At 41.0% G+C, this 22,657-nt stretch overlaps 1 protein-coding gene across 2 annotated transcripts in view; it reads left to right on the top strand.

The window, feature by feature from the left end:
- Positions 1-22,657, top strand: part of LHFPL2 (LHFPL tetraspan subfamily member 2) — a 116,431-nt gene that overhangs the window by 90,070 nt on the left and 3,704 nt on the right. For both annotated transcript variants that reach the window (XM_066569538.1, XM_066569539.1), the window contains one exon: positions 10,957-11,731. In XM_066569538.1, coding sequence (XP_066425635.1) covers positions 11,302-11,731 — 430 coding nt within the window. In that variant the 5' untranslated portion in view covers positions 10,957-11,301. The remainder of the gene's footprint in view (positions 1-10,956; positions 11,732-22,657) is intronic.

Raw genomic sequence — 22,657 nt, 5'->3', positions numbered from 1 at the left:
CCAAATTGATGACCTGCAAGTGTTGTAGACACTGTTCATCCAATAGTGCTGGGAGACTGTCAGGGTACTGGGTGTGCATTGAAGGTGTTTTGCTTCCTGTTTGATTTATTCAGTGGTTTGTGGAATTTGTTACACTTTATGTTTTTTCTTAAAGCCTTGAGATTATAACTTTTGAAATTTAACTTTTATAGAAATATTTATGCTGGTTAAATAAAGTAGGAATTTTGGTGTCCTTAATCTTATATCTGTCGAAATAGATAAATCTCCTGATTCAACTTTTATTCAGGAGGACTGTAAAGTTATTTTGTAAGGGTAGAATGTTTCCAAGCTTTTTGTAATGTGTGTGTGTTTATATATATATATACGTGTGTATATATATGTATATATACACAAGACAAAATTTCAACTGTGTCAGATAGCAAGATTTTACACATTGTCAGAGATCTGGAGCTTAGTAATGGGTAGCAGTTATAGGAAAACATTTCAGTACATTAGGCAGTGCTTCACTAGGAAAAAACCTCAATCGCCCCATCCCCAAGCCTGTTTTATAGATTATAATGTTGGTCTTTCTACTTGCATGTTTTTTTCCTCTCCATATTTAAGTAGTCCATTTTGATTTACTTTCATTATTTTCTCTCCCTTGATGCTTTGGACATCTCATAACTCTATTGCTCAAAAGTGAGAGAACATTGGACGAAGCATCTTTTTAAAAAACAAACAAACCAAAAATCAGAGAAAATATGGGTTTTTTCAGTATGTTCTGGTTTAGGCTGAAATGGTTTTGCTTATTTGATTGCATTATCAGAATTTTTAATTCTGCAATCTGAGCATAACAAAAGAGAAAAAGACTGGCAAAAGAGCATGTCCTCTTTGCCTGAGATAAAGGTAAATATTCAACATAAACTGGGACATTTGTCCCAGACCACGGAGTCATGGTACAAAATTCTGAGTAAAATTTGGATAAATTTAAATTCATGTAGAGTCTGAATGACCATATTATTTCCTAGCTTTATACATTATATTAATGATTTATTCAAATCTAATTAATTTTGCCTCTGATGAAATTAGTTGGTTTTTAGGAAAGCATTTATTAGAGAAAAGAAGATAAAATTTATAATTTGCAACCATGTATTTTAAAGAACCAATTAATGCTAGTAATAATCAGTATCAACCTACAGAATGCAATGAGTGCACTGTTTAGAATTGGTTTTAAACAGCAACTTCCATGATGGACAGTTAATGAAACTGTTTCTTGTACTGTACTTCTAATTTTGCCATGAAAAACTTGAAATGCAGTAAGGAGATCTAATAGATAATCTTACATTTAAAGATAATTTTCAGAATTCAGTTAAATGTTTTAAACTCACAGAGCAGACAGATTTCCATAAAGCTTATGGAAGCTTTAAAAAACTTATGCAGGGACCTTTTTCTTAGTAATAATTATCTGCCTGTTCCTTGGGAGATCTTCAGATATGCATTTTGATTCATTTGCATTTCCAATGGGAAAGACATAATCAAGAACTTTCTACCTTTTGGCAACAGTACAATCAGATGTTACCCTTCCACCATTCTGTAGACTGCATTTGCTTTCAAAAGGATTAATGTCACTGAGAACTGAAAGAAACTAACCAACCCAGTACATAAAAAGAAGGTCTGTCATGAAGTAAGTCCACTCCCTACAATCTAGTGGGACCCGTGAGTATCTGTAGCTTCATCCTCTTCAATGAGGTACATGTTTGGGAAATTGTCTGCTACAGATATTAGGAGTAAGTTTATCTTCCTCTCTGAAGTGCAAGTGGAGAGAGCTAGTCATAGAACTAAGTTTGTTTCTTTACAGGTGAATTTGTTTGAAGCTGTTTTGACATGTTGCTGTGGTAATTGCCTAATTCAGCAGTGGTTTCTGTAGGAAAAAATCCTTGCAGTTTAATACCTAAACCATTTCTCAGTGAGCAGAAAATCAAAGTCACAGTTGGAGATGTGACCATGTCCACAGTCCTCCTTTGTGGAGAAGGAAAAGTACATGTGCATGTGGTGTGTCAGGGCTAGAGGTTCAGTGACACAACAATAGCTGAAGTTTGTGTTAGAAGGATGACAAGAAAAGTGTTTGGCACAGTGCAAGACACTGCAGAATATATTAAATGTCAAGAGTTCTAGGGTTTCTAGTGGTAGCATTGAGGTTCAGTTCGCAGTATTGCTATAGATTTCATTACCTGAGTGAGGGAACGTCTCATCTGGGATGGTTATTTATGCTTTCTTCCCTTCTTTTGCCTATGTATTTATATGGCAGTAAGGTGAATCATCACCAGACCTATATGCATATCCCCACACAGGTCCAGTTTTAGTTTGCACATTAAGTGTTTCTGTGACGCAAGCCACATGACATCAGAAACAGAGGCATGACAGCATTTTAGGAGAAAATGTAGCTGAGAAAGCCCTTTTCAGTTTCTACAAACATGCATTAGTTATTAATTGTATACATTTTAAGGACAGAAAAGGACTGTGGCATTATCTAGTCTAGCAAGTCAAACTGCATACAGAACTTTGCACATGGCTCAACTGCTAGAATTATCTTCAATCTTGGCTTTAAAATTAAATCCAGTTGCTAAAATAAATAATCTGTTTATTTTTGCTTCTTGCTCTAAAATGGGGTTTCCAGAATTTCAGCTATTGGTCTAGATGTTTCTAGGCTCTTTGCAGTGAGCTTCCGTTTCAGAGATCCCAACTAAATACTGCATTCCTGTAATTACTGATGAATGAAATATGCAGTATTGAAAATACGTCATTTCAGTTCTCCTCTTTGGCCACAGTCAAGAGGTTAACCATTAAAAATATCTATAGCTCTATACATTTAGTTGATGTGCACAGAGATATGCCAGTGTCTGAGTACTTTGCCTTTTCCTGGATAAAAGGTGTTTCATGCACTCTTTTAAAGTTTACTGTTAAATGTGGTGCCCAGATACTTCAGACATCCTTGCCAGTACAGAAACAGCAGCTCTGATCAGCCGCTCTGGCAGCTCTGATCCATCACAGTCCTTTTCACTTACCTGAGACACTGCTGATTCTCCTCAGGTCAAGTACAATGAAAAGTCAAAGTGTTCCTGTAATGTACACACATTTTATGCATTACTGTGCTGAGGGGCTTGTCTGTATTGATTGTTTTTGAATGATGCTTCACTTTCAGTTTGAATTAAGAGGAACAAGAATGATTACATACGTTTTGTGACAAGATAGATTCTCCATCTCATCAGTCACTGCTGTCATAGCAGGTAGTTTGCTTGAGCTGTGTGTCTTGGATCCAAAGTGCAAGGATCCTGTTGTGCCAAAAGTGTGTCCTTTCCTTACTGAGAGAGTGTTACACGTCATGAATCTGGGGAGCAGTCGATACCTGCCAGGTGTCTTTCTAGCTGGCAGCAGTCTGGAAGGACTGATGTAGTTGATTGTTTGCAGTGAGTAACAGTGCAAACAACTCTGGGTCCTTCCTGCTGGGAAAGGTCAGTTCTTGGGTCTACAGCCTTAGGTCTCGTCTCAGCAGAAGAATGACCCACCCCTGGCTGTTCAGACAGGCTGGAGAGCCGTAACCTTTGTGGTTGCTCTGCTAACAGAGCCGCAGAAGCGAAAGGAGATATACTGCAGGGGTTTCCTTTTGGGAATTAACTGAAGTGGTGTTTCCTTCATGCAAGGAACCAAGGCTGTTTGCAGGCTGTCTGCTTTGTCTAAGGGCAAATGAGGAGCCCAGTATGGTATTCCATTTTGGCCTAACTTCAATAGGCACAATCCCATAGGTGCTTTTCTCTTAAGCTTGTTTGTCTAAAACAGCTTCTCTTCCCTCCAGTTTGAAAGACTGTTCCTTCCTAAACAATCATCGTGTCTTTGATCTGCTGTGTTTGTGAGGCTTTTCCTGAGCTAGTTTTGTCTTTTTAGTAAGCAATTCCCTAGAGTTTGCTGAGAAGTGTCACAACTGAGTCATCCTTTCCTTTCCTTTCCTGCCTGTTTTTCTCACTAGTCTCATTTTAAACAATAACCAATGTATTAGTATAATAAATATCTTAGTACAATATTAATAAATTATTAAGAATAGTTCCAAATCTGTCATAATGAAGTCATGAGGGTGAACTGTTTTTTACAATAAGCACAGATTACATGTGGTTTTGGTCTGATGCTCTAGTTTATACACACACCATTAACTATTTAAATAGCCATAGTCTGGGTTCCTTTTAAAGTAAAAATCCTTAGTATAAAAATAGCAAGGATTTGTTATATACATTAGTATAAATATTATAAATATTAGTAGTTCCTTCCTTCTGACTTGCGATTTTTCTCCTAACCTTCCTTTTTTTCTGATCAGACTCCTTTAGGAGCTCTAGTTACGAGTTTTATGAAGTAATCACAACACAATGAATATTTGAGTCTCCTTGCATATATGATAATGTAGCTAACCAAGAAAGGGGGCTTCAGATGAAATTTCTGAAGATTGAGACTTCAGTGAGCTACTGAGGAATCAAACTAGGGCAGAAAAGTCATGATTCTGCTCCCAGTTGGTAAATTCCTGAGCAGTTAGACTATCACTAATTGTAGCCAAGATTGCTCCCTTAGTGATGATTTTTGATGTGATGTGTAATTTTCTCCTGAGAAGCAACAATAGAAATAACACACATTAGCTTTTCTTAACATTGTAGGCTTTAATAAATTTTGGAATTACAAAAGATCCCAAGTAAATTTTCAAAACACAACGTAATGGCTGCAGATTTAAGGAATTTTGTAAGTCAATAAATACAGAGCACTGGAACAAATCTCCAGCTTGAGAATTTGTGCTTCAGAGGCAATGCTGGAAATCTGAGTTAGCTTGATATCCTCTTAGTGGGGGGGCAATAAGCAAAGTTTTGTCTGGAAGAGGGAAATGAATTCTATGCTTAAACCTCCCCTGCAGTTGGTCTGAAAATTTGGAAACTTTCATTCTTGTAGTGATTTTTCAGTGGTGTATTGGCCCCATTAAAGTCAGTGGGAGTTTTGCCATGGCTTTTTATGAGGTCAGAAAAAGAATAGTACATTTCAGCTGCTTTTTTTTTTTTAAGTTGGAAAGAAGTTTTATATTTGTTTCTTTTACAGTGAGGTATTCTAGAAACAAATCCACCTGTAATTAGATGTCATATTCCATAGCATTTGCAAGATAAAATGGAATAAACATCATGTCCAGCTTCAGGAGACCAACAGTCACTGTCAGAATTATTTTCTTTTGTTTATTCTTTTTCACATTTCTTTTTCACTTGATGTATATAATATTTGGGCACATGAGGGATAGTTTAATTAAAATTTACATCTACATTCCTTTGGTAGGGAGATAATTTAAATGAAAGACAAAGAAATAGTATTTTGATTAAGATACTTCAGTGAGTTTTGACTATTTTGAAAAATATTTTCATTTTCCATTTAATATCTTGTGCCAGCAGGAATAAGACATGCTGCATCATAAGTCTACATTCTTTCCATTACCAGCAAAATTCATCTGTTTAGTCTGATGTGTTTTCAACCACCTGTCACAATCATGCACTCATTGTTTGTGCCTGTGCAGGTTTATAGTGGTTAAATATTCATTAGATATGTAAATAGTCACTCTCTTTAATTCACACGTGAAGACTAATCAAAACTTTGCTCTTTGTTCTTCAAGTAAAAAGCTCTGTTCTGGAATGTTGTTTAGGTTGGCAATAATTTGATGAGAATTCGTAGGTGAATGGAGAATCCTTTGTTTATTCTCAGCTATTTGTCTGAAGCTGTGCAACCACTTCAGCTTTAAAGCTCCTTCTCCATTTTGTTACCTGACACTGAATCTTTTTGATCACTTTGAAATGTGTTACATTTAGAAAATGAAACAAAGGCACAATGAAGTGTCCTTCCCTCTTCTTGGTCCAGGTGCTTCCTGTGGCAAGTATGCAGTGCTTATCAGAAACCAGTGCCACCAGAGCTCCTTTTGGTCTCCAAAGAGAGCCCACACTAAGCCATTTGGGACAACTGGTCCTTCCCAAAGTACTAATCCTTGTCGCTGTTCTCTTGTGACAGGGGAGTATGATTAATGTACTTTCTTTTTACATTTGCAAGTCACCTCTAAGTCTGTGGGGTAGAAATGCAGAGGTGCACCTTTCTGTCCCCTCCTTTGAAGACTGCAGGGAAGTTGGCAGAAGCCTACCATCTCCTTCTGAACATCAGTTCTTGTAAGAATGCTGAGAGGACTGAGTGGGAGGAGAAGTTTATTGGCCAACATTTATCCCTTACCCAGAAAATGAACAATTTCTAGTGGTCATACCACATTGTCTTAAGTGCAGTCCCTCTTACCTCAATAGTTTGATGGCTGCCTCACTCCACCAGGCTGGGTGAGCTCACAGCTGAACAGTTTGCTTGTCCAGTAAACCTAAGGATGGAAGCTTTTTAAAGGGGGAGCTCATATCAACCTGGGTGGGGGTCAGCTTAAGGTAATTGAGTCTTAATGTGTAAGCCTCTTTCTGTTTGTTTTAAATAGTGAGTAAACATCAACACAAATAGGAGCCACTTCCACTCTCGTAGTTCAAAGCATATTCAGAGAGTTTATTACTGCTAATGAAAAACATTTCAGGGAAAGCAGAACCCAGGCTTCCAAGTTTTGCACATTTTGCATTATGAGATGCTCAAGCTTGTGTATGGTAAACAAGATTTAGAAATTCCTCTATGTGGTTGTAGTCTGGACCCCAACAAACTTTAGCAGAAAATGTCTAACTGTGCTTGGATTTATTTTATAAACTGGGATGGCTTCAGCAGTCTGTGTGGCCTTCCATTCAGCTGTTTGCTTAAGCCAAGCCAAAAGCCACTTATCTAAAAATTATTTATTCTCACTCTTGAGCTGACAGAACCAGACTGGAAAGGGCAAAAGCTGAGTTGTAGTCCAAGCCTCGGACTTCAGTTAAATCATAAGGGGAGCATGAAGGACTAGCCACAACATTGTTCTGCAAGGTACTTGTGGTTCTCTTGTACACTACTTGTCTGACACCTTTTTAAAATAAACAGCCTCAGATTTGTACTTTGCAGCTGTTCCTTTCTATCTGCCTGACATCTTCAAAATCAAAACCTTAATTCAAACATTATAATTTGGATAGGATTCTCACTTTCTGGTTTTGGCAGTTTAAGTAAAATGGAGGCAATTTTGTTTCTTTATCTCATTCAGAAAAATATGTGTTGTTTATATACTTTCAACATAGATATATTGTATAGTAAAAGGCAACAGTTGAAAAGTCCTAGCTAGAGATGTGAAAGTATGACTGGAGGCAGTGTATCTGGTTGTCAAAATTGAATCTGAAGAGAAAGAAAGTTTTAGCAATATTTTAAATTGGCTTGATTTGTTAGATTAAAATAACCAAAAGAATTTTGCATTTGAGAACTCTTATTCTCTTTGGATACTTTGAGCATCTGATGTTCTTGTTGACATCTTTTCACTGTGTTAGACTTCACTTAATGCCGAGCATGACTATGAGCATGGTTCTGGTAGCCAAGGTAAATGAGGCTGAAGGTTTAGTTTGAGCCATCCAAGAGCTCTGCTCTCCCAACAAGGAATGTGGGTTATGTGGTGGGCCAGAATGGCACTTCCAAGACCCTCGTGCTGCTGTGGTGTGTGGCTCATGTGGGCACTTGCTGTGTAGGGCTCTTTCCCAGCATGAATGGCCTCCTTCCACACCAGTGTGATTGAATGCAGTAGTAAAAATAGGGAGAGTCCCAAATGACTATGAGGTGAGGCTACTTCTTGTAATCTGCTTCTTCAGCAGGAATGACTTTGAATGAGTTAATACCAAAAGGGTTAAAGAGCCATTGTGTATTTTGAATTTGGGTTGTCAAACCAAATATTTTGACAGTCGGTCAGAAGTGGATGCTGAGTGGCATGCTGTGAAGAACATACGGCTCTGTCATGGAAAAAACTTGTTGAGGGATGGGAAACTGAGAGGAAGAATAAACAACTAGTTTTCAACTTTGCAAGGGCCTGGTTTGAGTTTCTGCTGAGCAAAAATGGAGAAAAAAAAAGCAGGGGGTGAGCAGAGTGAAGATTTATGAAGCACAGTTATTTAGCACAGCCTGTAGCTGGAAAGGCTTCCATGTATAGCACAAACATATTGTTGGAGCCACATGAGAGATGGTTAGTTTCATTGGGAAAGCCATAGCAGGGAGGAGGTTGTTGAGAGGAAAAGGGGGAAGAGGTTGTTGGGAGGAAAAGGTTAATTATCTAATCATGACTGAGCTAGAACTTGTCTTCAGTGCTTCATCTGCAATCTTTCCTTACTACGTCTCAGAAAGAAATGCCTCTGTTGCTCCTCTGAGCTCGCCATCCTACTTTAAATATTTTTGTCTGTCTGACAAAAAAGAACTTGCAGGTGAGTGGCGCTCTTCTTTGAGCACGTCACTAGTGCACAGAAAAACTTATGCAGAAGTTCTCCTGAGGATGAGGATACATTGGTATGTGTCTTGACTCTTGGTGTTTCGCACCAGAATAAAGTACTCATTGCCTAGGAAAATCCAAACCAAAGTATTTTCAATTGAATTGTAGTTCTCAGTGATATCTACTACCTCACTTTTATATGCTGTAAAGTGTCCTTTAGTTGCACAACAGCAAAGTGAACTCCTGAGATTTGGCATGACCATGTCAGCTTTAGACAGGCTGTTTTGTTCATGCAGTGACTTTTCTGGAGATACTGTCATAAAATTTTGCTGCAATTTATTGCGCTTACATTTCAGTTGGGAAAGAACCCCATGATTTGGTCTTTTCTTCTAGTATAGCATTCCATGTTTGTTATCAGTGATATATTTTTATGGCTGCAGTGTTCATCTAGAATATCCACCTACCTAAGTAAATATGAACTTTGTTTTCATCTGTGTTCAGTAAAGGGTGTTTTATAGCTAGCAGTACAGAGTCAACAGTAACAGCCATTATGGGTGTTCAGCTCTGACGCCCCTTCCACCTCACTGAAAATCCGGGAATTACAAAGATGATGGGTTCATATGGGTGTAGTTCTTGCAGAGAAATACAGATTTTAGAGCTTTCTGGAGCATATTTTTAAAAAATAAAAGGATTCTCAATTAAATTCTCTTTAATTGTGCAGATGACATCAGAAGAATATCGGTTTGTAGTGGACATTTTCTACATTCCAATCATTATTTTAAGTGGAAATACTGAGCAAATTAACTTTCTTTGGCAGGCTGACACTTCAGCTCTCTGTTATTACAAAGGGTGTATTCAAGTCATTAGCATGTCAGATTGCTTGAAAATTTAATGCTCTCCCCCCCACCAAAATGGAAAATTAGCGGAAATGCTCACTATGTCTAAAGGCCCTTTTTTAAGGCAGTGCCATAACACTGAACTACAGGAGACAAATTCTGTTGTTGACACATCCGCTTTAAGCCTCTTTTACCAAAGGAATCTGCAAATTAGACAATTCAGTACAACTAGTATGAGCGGAGTAGAAATTTCTGGATGAAATCTTGCAGATGATTCATTATGTCTAATATAGGAGGGAGTAGAAATTTCTGGATGAAATTCTGAATGTGTGAAGCTGCATGTGTATGCTTCCTTTTGCATTCAGTGGGACTAATATTCAACCACCCAACTCAGAACTACTAAGAAATTAAATACCAACCCCATGACAAACGTAAAAAAAAAATATTGAGGATGCCTGTTTTTCTGGCATCTGGTTACTGAAACAGCACAGCAGTGAGGTCCAGATCTGGTTCTTTACTCTTGCCTCTGGTTCAATGTCAGTATTTGGGGTTTGGTGAAGAAAACTTCAAAGTGCTACATTCTCATCCTGGAGGGGGTAACATGAGGGCATTTCCTGCTCCCACCCTTGCTTTCAGGCAACACTGTTTCAGTTCAAGAGCAGAGGCGTGTAGGATGACCTGTTTGTTATTTTGAGGCTGATATTTGGATAGGACTTGGAAGTATAGTGATCTCTGCCTCTTGTACTAAGATAAGTGTAACTCTGGGAATGTCATCAGCCACTGTTGAAAGGCAGTGTAATGGCTTGGGGAAAGCCCTGGGGAACATTTTGCTGCAGTTGCAGCCTACGAAGGGCTGTGGAGGAGGGGAATTGAGGGGAGTTGGGAAGCTCACGGCTGGCTGGCAACCCCTCTGACTGGGGCTTTTGGCCCCTTGGCAGTGACTGGGGTGCTTTTCCATAATTCCTGTTCACAATGGTGTGAGTCACCAGAGGCTGCCAGTGGTGGCAGCAGTTCAAGATGAGGTGTGTGACTTCCCTGCAGGCAGATTGTTTTCCTGAAACACTGGTGCAAACCTTGATCCCAGACCCAGGGAGGCACCACTCCTTGTAAAATCCAGGCTTCAAAAGGGTCACCACCACATCACAGGGTGAGCTGTCTGCAACTGTAATCTTGTTCACCTCCTCTTGAGGCGGGGCTGGCTCAGCTGCAGTCAGCAGAAACCCGGAAGTTTGGAACAAGGTTCCTTCATTGCCCCTTGCACCTAGGTGCCCATGGTATGTAGAGCTGTGCTCAGCCTCTGTCCTAGAGTCGGGCTGTGATGCCTCCCCAAAGTGAAGGCAGGAGCTGCACATCTGTGAAACTGCTTAAACATGTCCAAACATTTTGCTGGGTGACCGCCAGCACCCTTGGTAATTTGGGCCAGAAGAGGATGATGGGGGTGTGGAGGTAGGAGTGGGTGGTACCACTGGGTGTTGCTGAGACCTTTGCTTGCAGTGTTTGACAAACACCCACCATGGGATAGGGCACAGCAGATACTCTAAGTATTGGCAGCAGTGGGAGGGAGATTAATTACTCCCCTGCAACAAATCAGGGAGGTTTCCAGCAGGCTCTGTTGGACTAGCCCTTGTTAGAGCTTTGTATGTCGATGTGAATCTGTGCCAGATCTTGGTTTGTTGTGGGGGTGGAAATGACTTATTTCTCACTGATGATGTGTTTTCTCTTTTCTTGTAGGTGTGTGATGTCAAACAGTGGGCAGTCCTTGTAGCCTCCCCCACCAGCCTGCAGTGTCATGTGCCAGTATGAATGTTAAGAAAGAAACGCATACTTCAGAGCTCAGCATCCCAGAAAGAAAAAAGGAGGAACTAAACAGAGAGAGCAAATGATTGCACTGCTTGCAAGACTTGAGGCTGCTCACTTCTTCTCCTGAGAAGCTTCATCTTTGTGAGAGAGTTGAGAAAGTAGTCAGAGCAGCCACAGTGATATTCTTAAAGTCCTTTTCCTTTTTTAATTTAATTTTTTCTCCCTTGTGTCTGGATTTTACGTGTGCTGCACTGATCACAAGCACTGGACATCAATATGTGTCATGTCATTGTAACATGTCGGTCGATGCTATGGACTCTCCTGAGTATTGTGGTGGCTTTTGCAGAGCTCATTGCCTTCATGAGTGCAGACTGGCTGATTGGCAAAGCAAAGCCTTCCAGCTCCGAGGAGGTGGACAACAGAATGGGAGGACAGCAGGAGCCCTACCGTCCAACACTGGGCATCTATGGGCGCTGCACCAGGATTTCCCACATGCAGTTCTCCAGACGAGACACGCTTTGTGGTCCTTATGCTGAAAACTTCAGTGAGATTGCCAGTGGGTTCTGGCAGGCAACCGCTATTTTCCTAGCCATGGGAATCATGATTCTCTGCACCGTGGCATTTGTGTCTGTCTTTACTATGTGTGTGCAGAGTATTATGAAGAAAAGCATTTTTAATGTCTGTGGGCTGCTACAAGGGATTGCAGGTACGTGCACTTTGAGAGCAACTGAACTTTTGATTTTGGGGTGATTCAGATGAAGAAACATAGCAATTCTGGCCTGCCTGCAGACAGACTGCATTAGGCAGACCCAAAGTGATTCTATATGCTGGTGTTTATTCAAACATAACTGAAATTTATAGCTACACAGCATGTAATACATTGACATTGGCAGCAGAATTGCAGCGTAAGGTGTGCCAAAATGAACTGACCAGTATTCTTTTGTTTGCTGTTCATTTTTTTTCCTCTGTTTGAATTTCTTTCTGTTACAAAAACTTCTGTCCTTTGCTACCAGCAGAGAATAAAGTTAATACTCATATTAAGGCAGTCTATCTCCCTCTTGCTACTTTAGTAATTTTTCCATGGACTGAAGGCAGTTTCCTTAGTGTTTCAAAGGCTTCATGACTGTGGTGAGAGTAAAAAGCACCCTAGGGCTAAGAACTGGTTATAGTTGCACACCCAGTTCCTCCAGCATTTCATGCGAAGCAGCCTCCTTCAAAGCTGTGAGCCTGACAAGTGATACCTTGAGATAAACCTCTCCTTTAGCCAGCTTATTGTTCAGCTGCATTTACACAGCCCAGTGAGCTTGTCTTTTTACTGTTCAAGGATCAGCTATGCTTTGCCTGAAAAGACGAATTTGTTCTAGAGATTAGGTGTTTCTGCTTAAGCCCATAGATTTTACAGAGATTAAATGACTGTTAGTAAACCAACCCTGGACAGCCTTAGTTAGAGAAGTATTCATTTTTCTCTAGTTGCCACTGATCCCTGGGAAAACCTGTCTCATACAGAATTTTTCATCTTTTATGCTCTCTGTGTGTGTGGTCATCTGGAGGAGGAGAATGGTCCTCAGCCCTGCCTCTGGCAGCCCCCAGAGATCTGTGAGGAGGGAGGGAATGAGCAGGGCCCCCTCCTCTTTTTATCTCAGTGGGGCTCTTAAGCAGATGTTTTCAATTCACAAAATTATTTAATCACAACAAAAAATTAGGTTTTAACTTGTTTTGCTTGAAATGTGAATCCAGCTTTCCCGCTTCTCACCTCCACTAAGGTGGCCAAACATATCTGTGATGGCTATACCTAAACAGGAGATGTAATGATAGATATTCAGACCTTTATCTGAAGCTGGATGGTTTCATTTGCTTAGTTGAGACCTAACATAATCTTATTCTAAATACACATGGGGAATTAGGTGAAGACTGACTTTACTGCCTGCTGCAACCCTCCAAAGCCAGCATTACATGCCAGGGACTGGCTGATGCTGCCTCCTGAAGCACTACCACGGTGGCTCTCACTCTTGACTACTTCATTCATCTTCAGTATGGAAACATAACACTTATTTCATGTCACCCACAATGTAAGGTTTGTGCTTCTGGAGCAGAATTATATCCCTAGACTGGCTGAAGATGCTTCTGTTCGTATGATGGCATATGATTAGCATATCAGGTCCTTCAGATGAACGTCACAGGTTTTGCTGTAGTCAGTCCTGGTGTACAGAATTTCCCCCAGGCAGTGTGACAAGGAAGCTGCTTGGCAGTGCAGATTAAACCAGGGGAAGTTGTTTCCTTTCTTACTCTATACTTCAGAAATAATCCATGACTGTTTTTCCAGGAGATGCAATTATTACTTGTTTTCTTTTGGAGGGACATTTTTATGGGAGAGATTGGTTAGCAGCATAAATAGATCTTTGACATGTCAGATTTGAGTCTTTTGAAAAGATAACTTTACTTACAACTCTGATACCATCTCAAAATATCTAGTCTGTCACCTAGGATTAGCAAGTAAAACATACTTTTATTTTAGAGTAGTGTTTGGAGACCCTGCATTTGTGAGAAAATGCATGCTAAGACAGTTTGATGTTTTATTATCAATCCAGCTGTACCCATAATAGGATTTGCAGCCTAAAACATTGAACAGTACAGTTGACAAAGCGTTTTGTATGTGTTAGGGCATAGATCAGTCCTTCTCAAGCCGTACTGAGCATAGAAGCACTTCCCTTCTTAAAATTCAGATAAATGACACAGCATGAAACTGGGTAAGAGAAAGGTCACCTTACTGAAACGTTGCTGCCAGTATTTACAGCCAGGCATCTTGTGGCTCACAGCTCATTTTCTCAAGATTAATTTTATTGGGTCCACTGCTACTTTTGTTCCAGTAGTATTACAGCATCTGCTTACTTAGTTGCAATTATTTTCCTTTTGACTAATGGTGGCTGCTAATTTAAACTTTGTCAGCTCCTGAGTTTTGAAAAATGCTTTTTTGTTTTAAGCAAGTTGCTCAAGAGGGACAGTTGTCAGCATGGCTAATTCAGACAGGGATTATGATAGATAAACTAATGCCCTGACCAGGGAGCAAGTTATAACCCTGCCTTAATAATTTTAAGCATAGCATCATTCTTCCTAATGTGAACAATTATGGTTCAAGTAAGTGTACAAGAAGAATTCACAAAATAATTTTGTTAATCAGCCTATATCACCACAATATTTGCAAGTATGTCAAACATCTCCTTTTTAAACATGAGATGCACACATGGTAGAGTCATCTACAGGAACTCAGGATCTTGCAGACTTAATCTCCTTTAAAATCTCTATATCTTTGTAGTAGAGATTTAATATAATTAAAAACATACAACAACCTAATTTATTCCTGGAATTCATCATGACAAAACAATAACAGACACCGGATATATCTTTCCAGTCTAGCAAGATTAGTTGTGGATGATGCCTATGGTGAAATTACAGAACAGAAAGCAACATCTTTTCTGTTATGGCCCTTGGACAAATGTGCAAACTGTCATTTAGATCAACAGGAGGAAGCCATACAAGTATCTGGACCATATCAGGGATTCTTTTATAATTTTTGTGGCAGAAAATGAGAAATACAAGGCCATAAAGGAAGAAAATATGGCTGTTGTTTAAACTCCTGTAATTCCTTTTTTATGGAGCAAGAACTTCTACCATTTTACTTTCAGACTGCAATGCCTTTTATTCTGCAGCGGTAGAAACAGTAATCAATAGCCCTGGTTTTGGAGATGTTTGAAGGTTGTTTCATCTGGATAAGCACGTTTTCTCTGCATTAGAGAGTGCAGAGAATGGAGACATGTAATTGAACAGATAATTACTATCCAGCAGCAGGAAGACCAGGCAGACTTTCATTTGTATGTCTTTTTAGGGAAAGTATTCTACTTTTAGTCTGTGAATCACTTGAAATCCAGAGGCTGGAGGAGAAAGGATATTATTACATTCTAACTGACAAGAATCAATTCAAAGTAAATTTTCACAGTAATCATGTAGCTATAGGAAGTAAATAATTGGTGATCTGGTACTGACATATCTTGGTATGTCTATAGTGTAATTGCCTATATATTTACAAGTCTTATTTGGGCTTGTCTACTTCACTTTGTTGCTAAGTAATATAATATAAACATAATCTAGCCTCAGAGGAGGGTGGGGAGAGTTTAGGACAGAGCCTAAACCAAGTTTGGCTTTCATCTCTGATAGTTTCCTTTATGAAGTTCATAATCAGCAACTTGGCTTCTTTTTTCGGTCTGTGCCATGGCTGGGCAGACACAACCCCTTCCCCACAGCCAGTGTCTGCCTGACTTCAGCTGAGCCACAATGCACCAGCAGCACCCTGACTGCACACTAGCGAGGGGAAGCTAAATTAGCTGCATCAGTATCATATCAACCACAGAACTTGAGCAAGCCCCTGTGGTTTTTTGTGGGGAGCTCAACATCATGTGCCTGCAAAGGCTTTGGCGAGAGCAGTGGGGAAATGGAGCTGACACATCAGGAAGGCTAATGGGTTTGGGAGTTCAGTTTCTTTTACTTCTGTTTTACTGTGCTGGAGAAGGGCTGCCTTGCCAGGAACATTTACCAAAAGAAGATAAAATAGTTCCTCTTCTCTAAAATCTTTCCAGGATGCTGTTGGCTTCATCTGGAAGGCCCCTCACGAGTCACCCCCTTCTCATCTCTTCTTCTGTTCACAGTCCACTAGCTGTAATGGGGCTTGACAGAAGCGTGTAAAAATTGGGTTGCATATGTCAGAAGGCATGCTGTGTGCACACCAAGGAGTGACTCTGTTTTTTTCAGGTGAATATATGGCTGCATTTTGCTGTCATGTGGCTTAGCTGGCTGTGCCACTGGCATCTTTAATAGGTAGATGTCCAGTCAGCCAAAGCAGAGGTTTGTGTTTTCAAAGGCTGCTGCAGGCAGGTCAGAGAGCATTAACTTCCTTTGGATGCTTAGTTGAAAACATCAGGAAAACATCAGTTGAAAACATCAGAAAAAGACAGTTGCTGTGTCTGTTTGGGCCCAGATGCTGTAGCTTTGGGCCTCTCTCTGCCACCCCAGAAGTTTCTTCTTTTCCAGGGTCTGAGAGGTTTATTTTTCCACTGACTGTTGTCCTGCTCAGTCCCAAGCAATGATAGCTCTTCCACAGTACTTTCTCAGGTATCTCAAGAGCTCTTTTGCATTCTTTCTTCTGACCTTTTCATGATTTCCCTCTATGACTGTCCATGTCTTCTCTTTTCCCTTCTTGGTATCTTGGAGAGTTCCTCCATCAGGAGCTGCTGCAGGACTTTGGCAATAGTTCAGTTCCAGGAGTACAACTTTACCCTCAAATGCAAAGAAACTTCTCTGCAGCTTTCTAAAATGAAGAGGTGAAATTCAGTTTCAAACCAGCTTGTGTATTACTCTGTCTTCACTGCTGAAAGAGTTTGTTTTACATTTCTTGAGCTGAGAAATTGTTCAGCCTGTTATACTTACTTGGCATCATTTCCATTGTGGGAGGCTGTGTGATTAGGAAGATGGCCTGAGCAGAGTTGTGATAGGAACCATCTGAAGGGGATGAGGATCTGGAGCTGCTTGTGGGGGTGGGTGAAGTCGGATGCAGCCACTAAAGGTGGGCTCATGGTGTGTGCAGCCATGCGACTGCAGACTCCTGGCTGCTGGAAGTTAAGGAGGCCAGTGGGAGTTGTGGAGGAGGAAGCTGGGGAGGAAGTGGGAGGTCAGCCAGGCCTTTCATCATAGAGGGGAGAAAAAGCAGGAGACACAAGCTGTGGTAGAAGGGGCATGAGGCTTCTAGGGCTCTTTCGTATTCAGACCATAACAGAAAAGGTTACAGTAGTTGCAGCATAGTTTAGGGTATTTGTTTATAGGTGGCGTCATGCTGTACAAAGGCATTATTTTGTCTGAGAAAGAGACAAACTGGTGAATAAGGAAGAAGGGACCTTGTGAGCTGATGCCTGCAGGCAGTGGAAGCTGTTGAACAGCCAGGGAGCCCAAGCAGTAGGAGAGCAAAGCAAGAGTGATTTTGCCCTTGAAGGCAAGGAAGCTTCTTGTTTGTCTTTCTAAAACGCAGAGCATGCATTTTTCAAAAAGCATATTTCCTCTTTGGATTCAGCTCAGAGTTTTTCTTTCCTGATGCCAGAATTCTGAATTCTTGGGGTGGGAAGAAAGAAAAAAGGGAGGGGAGAGGGATTTCTAATGGAAATCCTGACAGTCTGAACTGCTTCTTCTGCATGCGGTATAGTGCTTCCTGTAACCTATATGGCCCAATGCCAGCATGATATCTAATACACACTTGGCTGCTGAAAGTTCAAACAAAGGGGACTGCTGTCTTGGAATATGCCAGGGAAGAAAAACTGAGTTCAAGTGCTAAATTGCTCTTGAGCCTGAGGGAGACCATTAGTAACTTCAAAGAAATAAAATGCAGATTTCAGTGTTTTGTTAGATTCAGAGGTCGACTCGTCTCCGGCATTATCCAGGTGGGCACTTGAAAACCAGCAGACACACAGCAGATTAAAATTAATAGAAAAATAAACAAAACTTTCAGGCTTTCAGTGATCAAGTTTGGCAGTTGATTATCTTGGCAAGCATAAGTGTCTTCCAACAAACAGCGCTTAGTGTGAGAGAGACTCCCATGCTACCCACTGAGAAAGATTTTACCTGTGGCACATGTGCACACTGAGGTCTCTTACTTCTACCAGCATAGGTGAAATGCTGAGCACTTCTTTACACCCCTGCCCTGGTGGTGTGGAAGAGTGCTGGTGACCCCAAGAGGCCATGGGGATATCAGGAGGGCACAGGGGCTCTGTTTCTGTCAGATTTTTGGTTGTAGGCCTCAGAGCCACAACAGATGCTGCTATTTGTGTATAGAATGCAAACACAAAGAAAACATTTAAACTTAGCAAATGCTGTGTTCTCACTCAAGCACAAGAAAGAAAGACGAGAGGAGCTCTTTCAGGAAAAGGGGCTATCTTTTGCTAAGCTTCTGTCTTTGGTGTTCCTGATGTGGTGGTGAGGAAGTAAGTGGATTTGAGTTGTGCTTTCTTACCCAGTACAGATGCCCTGCACTGTGTTGCTGAATAGCTCATGAAGCCAGAGGAAATTCTCCCCTTCCTGCAACTCCATTTGCCTTTTCCTTCAGGCTGAGTCCTAGTTCCTCTGCAGCTCCTCTCCCCCACCCCCAAACTGAAGTTTTGTTTGTACTATGGGATCAGTATTGAGGAAATGTAAGGCCATGAAAAAGGTGACCTGGAGTCCTTTTACCTCTGTTTAAGCTAAGGGAGGTGGTTGTTTTGCCCTCCCTTACTGAGCTATAGTCATATTTCATTCCCTTTCTGGTAAGCCAGCATGAGTGATTGGTGGTTTGGAGGCAATGGCACTCACTGGTTGAATAGCAGTGAAAAAGGTTACGGTGAGGGGTAGGGAATAGATGGGATCTTGGCCTCTGCTTCTTTCAATAACAGAATATTTAATATGGCCTTTCTTTCCTGATTCAGAAGCCTCCTTGAATTTACCACCTAAAACTGAATTTCTCAATTAGGAGCATTGACTGAAACTATTATTGGGTCATCCTAGATTAAAAACACTCAGTACTTTTTGGGGTTTTAAGGTAAAATGGGAGAGTTGGCTGTGCCTGAGCAATGGCCCAACAAGTGGAGAGTCTTTGTTTACTTCTGTAGTGCTGAAAAAATTTAAACATTTGGCTTTTGCCTTATAACATGCTTTATCTTGACCTTAATTGCCTGGGTTGACAGCCACCACATGGGAGCCCCCAGAGTGTGGTGACTTTACATGACTGACAGCCAGCAAAGAGGCAGCAGTGTCACTTCAAGGCTTGGGACTGATTTTACTTTGAGTCTACACATTTTCTTCCCTCCCAACTAGTGGGCACTCTCACCACATACATAAAAATTATTGAAAACTAGTGGTGAATTTACCATCTCCTCTATTAAAAGCAGCAGTCTGTAGGTCACACTTCAGAGAAGTCTAAGCAGTAAGATCATACCAATATAATAAACAACCCCCTAATTCCTAACATTGAGCTAACAGACTGAGTTATTTTGTGGCTTTTTTGGGGGGTAAGTAAAACATAGTGGTTGAGTGTCTCGCCAGTAGTCCCCTGCACTGTATTTCTATCTCTGTTTCTAGACTGCAACAGCACTAATGTCATCAGAGGTTTGCATAGGTTTGGTTATAAGTATCTACGATTTGTATAATACATGGGAGAAGAAACATGAGAGTAGGGGCCTTATCCTCTTCCTCAGCTTGGGGAGGGCAGTGATTAGGGAAATATTTGTTTATTCTGGTATGTACATGCCCTTATAGCACCCTGAGACAATTCTAAAGGGAAAAAGAAACCCATGTGGGCTTTCGAACCATCACCTGGTTGTAGTATTAAACTACTTCTGCCTCAGGGTAGGGTATCCCAGGTGCACTGAAATCTATATATGTGAGCAGCCATCTGCAGTGATTGAAGGTATGAAGGTGAGCACTTGCCTCAGTGCACTGCCTGCTGGCAACCCTGCCCCTCTCAACAGCCATGCTTCCAACATGCCCCAAAACACACCTGCTTGTGTTAGCCTGCACCAACTGTCGTGTCCAGGATTTTTAAAGCATTGATCTTTATAATGCTGTGAGTTTTTCTCTTGTTTCTCATGCAGCCTTTATGAGTGGGCCAGAGACCATTTCCAAGACACTAGGGCATGCAAAGTCTCCCCTTTCTTTCTGGACAAAGACCTACCTGCCTCTGGTCAGCTGCTTGCATTTGGTGGGCCTGGCAGCCATCCAGGGGGCTGAAGAGCAGCTGCCGAGGCAGGTCTGGGGCCCTGTGCTGTGGGTACTATAAGCAGCATCAGCATCCATTCAGCATCTCTTGCTTTTCCTGTAGCCAGTGTGCAGTGCTAGAAACACCATGTCAGCAGGCCTGAGCCCATCTCTTGAGCTGTCATCTGATTAAAATGGTATTACTGAATCACTGCAAAGGCTGAAGGTGTCTGTTGTGCAGCTGCCAGGTGGCAGGCTGTCCCTTCACCTGTCTGTCAGGGGGCAAAGTGATCAAAAGTGCATGAGTGGTAGGTAACCCAGTAGCATCCCTGCTGGGTTTGTCAGGAAAAATTTGCAGATGGGGAAGCCTTCTTGGCTTAAGCTACACTAATGTATTTATACAGATATTTAACACATGAAATGTTCGGGTGGCATATTGACACATGTGGAAATGTGAGCAATAAAGGCAGGGTGCCTGGCTGATGCAGTGTCCCTGGGCTGATTCTTATTCCCCTGTGGTTTTGCAGAAGATTAAAATAATCAGGATCAGTGCCACTGGGGATGCAGCCCACCTGCACTGCACTGCAAAGCTAGTCCCTCCCTGCTTTTACCCTTTTACTCTTTTTTTTTTCCTCTCTTGAAATGTTGCTGCTCAGTTGTGCGGCTCTATAGGAGCCTGTTGCAGTGCCACCTCATTGATCACAGCTGCTTAATTTCCTGTTTCTTCAGCAGTATTTAAAAGCTTTTTTACTATTTTGCTAGGAAATGAGTAGATGGTTTCAGGCTTTGCAATGGAAAGTGGCTTTGTTAGTATACGTTCTTGTTTAATATGGCACAACAGCAGCTGCACAGGAGACTGTCAAAACTAAATAGCATGCCTTCAACTGGCTAAACAAGCCTCTGCCCTACCTCCTGTCTCAAGGGTTGCTTCCAAGGAAGAAGAAATGTTTTCTTCAGATCTGAACTCCAGCTCATAATGTGACATAAAAATGCCCACAATGAAAGGCTGGTCTGTTGGTTTTCCACAATGTTGACCAGGCAGCATTGCTGCAGTGTATAAAAACCAGGAGGAGCAATACCTTGCTGCAGCTGCAGGCCTGTAAAAGGGGAAAAGTTCTTGGTGCACAAATACAAAAAATCTTCTCCTATAGGAGAAAGCATTAATCAACTGTCTTCTGAAATATTTTTGCACAGTGATGCAGTCTGCTGTATTGATACTGATGCTCTCAGTGTGCTGTAAGATTTTGATTTGGTGTTTTAGGAGAAAGGAGTCGCTTTTACACAATTTAAGTAAAGAATGCCTGATGTTTAATAGGCTGTTGTAATCAGGAGATACATAGTAATCTAATAGTAACATTAAAATCTAAATCTCACAAAGACATCTTTTCAAAAGCAAGTAATTAGGGCCTGATAATAAAAGGTTATGTGGTCAAATTGCCTTCAGTGAAAGATGCAAAAATGTTCTCTGCTGACAGAACTTACACCGAAGAGTTATAGGTGAGGTCTCTGGGTAAAAAAGTAATTTGAATAGTTTTCTGTTGTCATGCCTAGACATCTGGCAACATTGTGTGACATTCTTTCATACCTCTGTTTTGAGGACTCCTCAGAGAAGAGGTAACTGAGAACTGGCAACAACTAACAAAAAGGAAATTTTGAAGAATCATACTGATTTCAAGAAGTGGGATTGTGCTGCTTAAAAAGTAGGAACAGCGGTATGTGTACAGCAGAAGCTGCAATTTCAGCAGTGCAGCTCCCAGAGAGGGAGTTAAATCTAGAACAGTGCAAGCATGAACTCTGTGGATGTGCCTGTAGATGAGCACAGTGGAAAACAGCTTGTAATGTTTTCAGAGTGAATTTGTTCCTCCCAGCAGGGTGAACAAACAGATGTAATTCCACAGGTAAGTTGGCTATGAATTAAAAATCATTTATTGTACAGCAGCACAAAGAACTGGAAAGATTCATTGTAGAAAACTTGTTCAAACAGAGCACTCAATTTTTATTCTCTGTTCTTTTTCTTGAGTATTGGCTTCTCTTCAAAGACACAGGGACACACATAAACTGATTAAGAAAAAATCTCTATAATTAATATTTACTGTCCTCCTGCTAGACATATCTCAAGGCAAACTGTCCCTTTGCATCCTTGTCCCTTGTCCCTTTGCATCCATGTTTCCAGGAGTAGAGGGGGTGGATCTTTCTCAGGGGTGTGGTGGAAGTGGAAGTGGTTGAACAGTTAAGTGCTTTGGTTTGCTGTCTGCTCTTTTAGGCAGTTTAGGCAATGGTTTGCACTGTTAGTGCATGGTGGAGCATATTTTGTTCAAGCTGTAGGAGTCATTGAGATGGGCTCTGAAACTGACTCGTCTGAGAGACTGGGTAGCAGGAGGCAAAGCTCCTCTTTAACTGAACACTCCTTTCTGGGAGAGTCAGGAAGGAACCCTGCACAGCTCAGCCATTGCTCTGGATATGGGAGCTTTGAGCTGAATACATGATGAGGGGCCTCTGCCTCTCCACTTCCTGTTAGCATGAACCAGAGGAGTGCCTTTCTCCTGTGGGTATTTTGAATTGACTTAATGGAATCATCTTTATTTACTTTTCCTGTCAAGCAGGAACCAGTTATTAATGAAATAAAAAATTGTGATAAATATTAGATAGTGCTAAGAGGCTCATGAAACACTTTCTGTCTGCACTGAAATGGAGAAGTAGAAAGGAGGTTTGGTAGTAAAAATACTACTTTTGTTTTGTTCATTATGCTGGTCCAGTATAGGAGTTACAAAGTTAGCTGTCTGAAATCAGGTATATACTCTAACTGTATTCAAATCCATAGTCAAGGCTTTCCTCCAGATTTTGTTTTCATCTGTGAGAAAATAGATTA

This window comes from Molothrus aeneus, chromosome Z (assembly GCF_037042795.1).
Source record: "Molothrus aeneus isolate 106 chromosome Z, BPBGC_Maene_1.0, whole genome shotgun sequence".
Classification (NCBI taxonomy): Eukaryota; Metazoa; Chordata; class Aves; order Passeriformes; family Icteridae; genus Molothrus; species Molothrus aeneus.
Note: the sequence above shows the minus strand (reverse complement) of the source record. Positions and strands in the feature narration are given on the sequence as shown.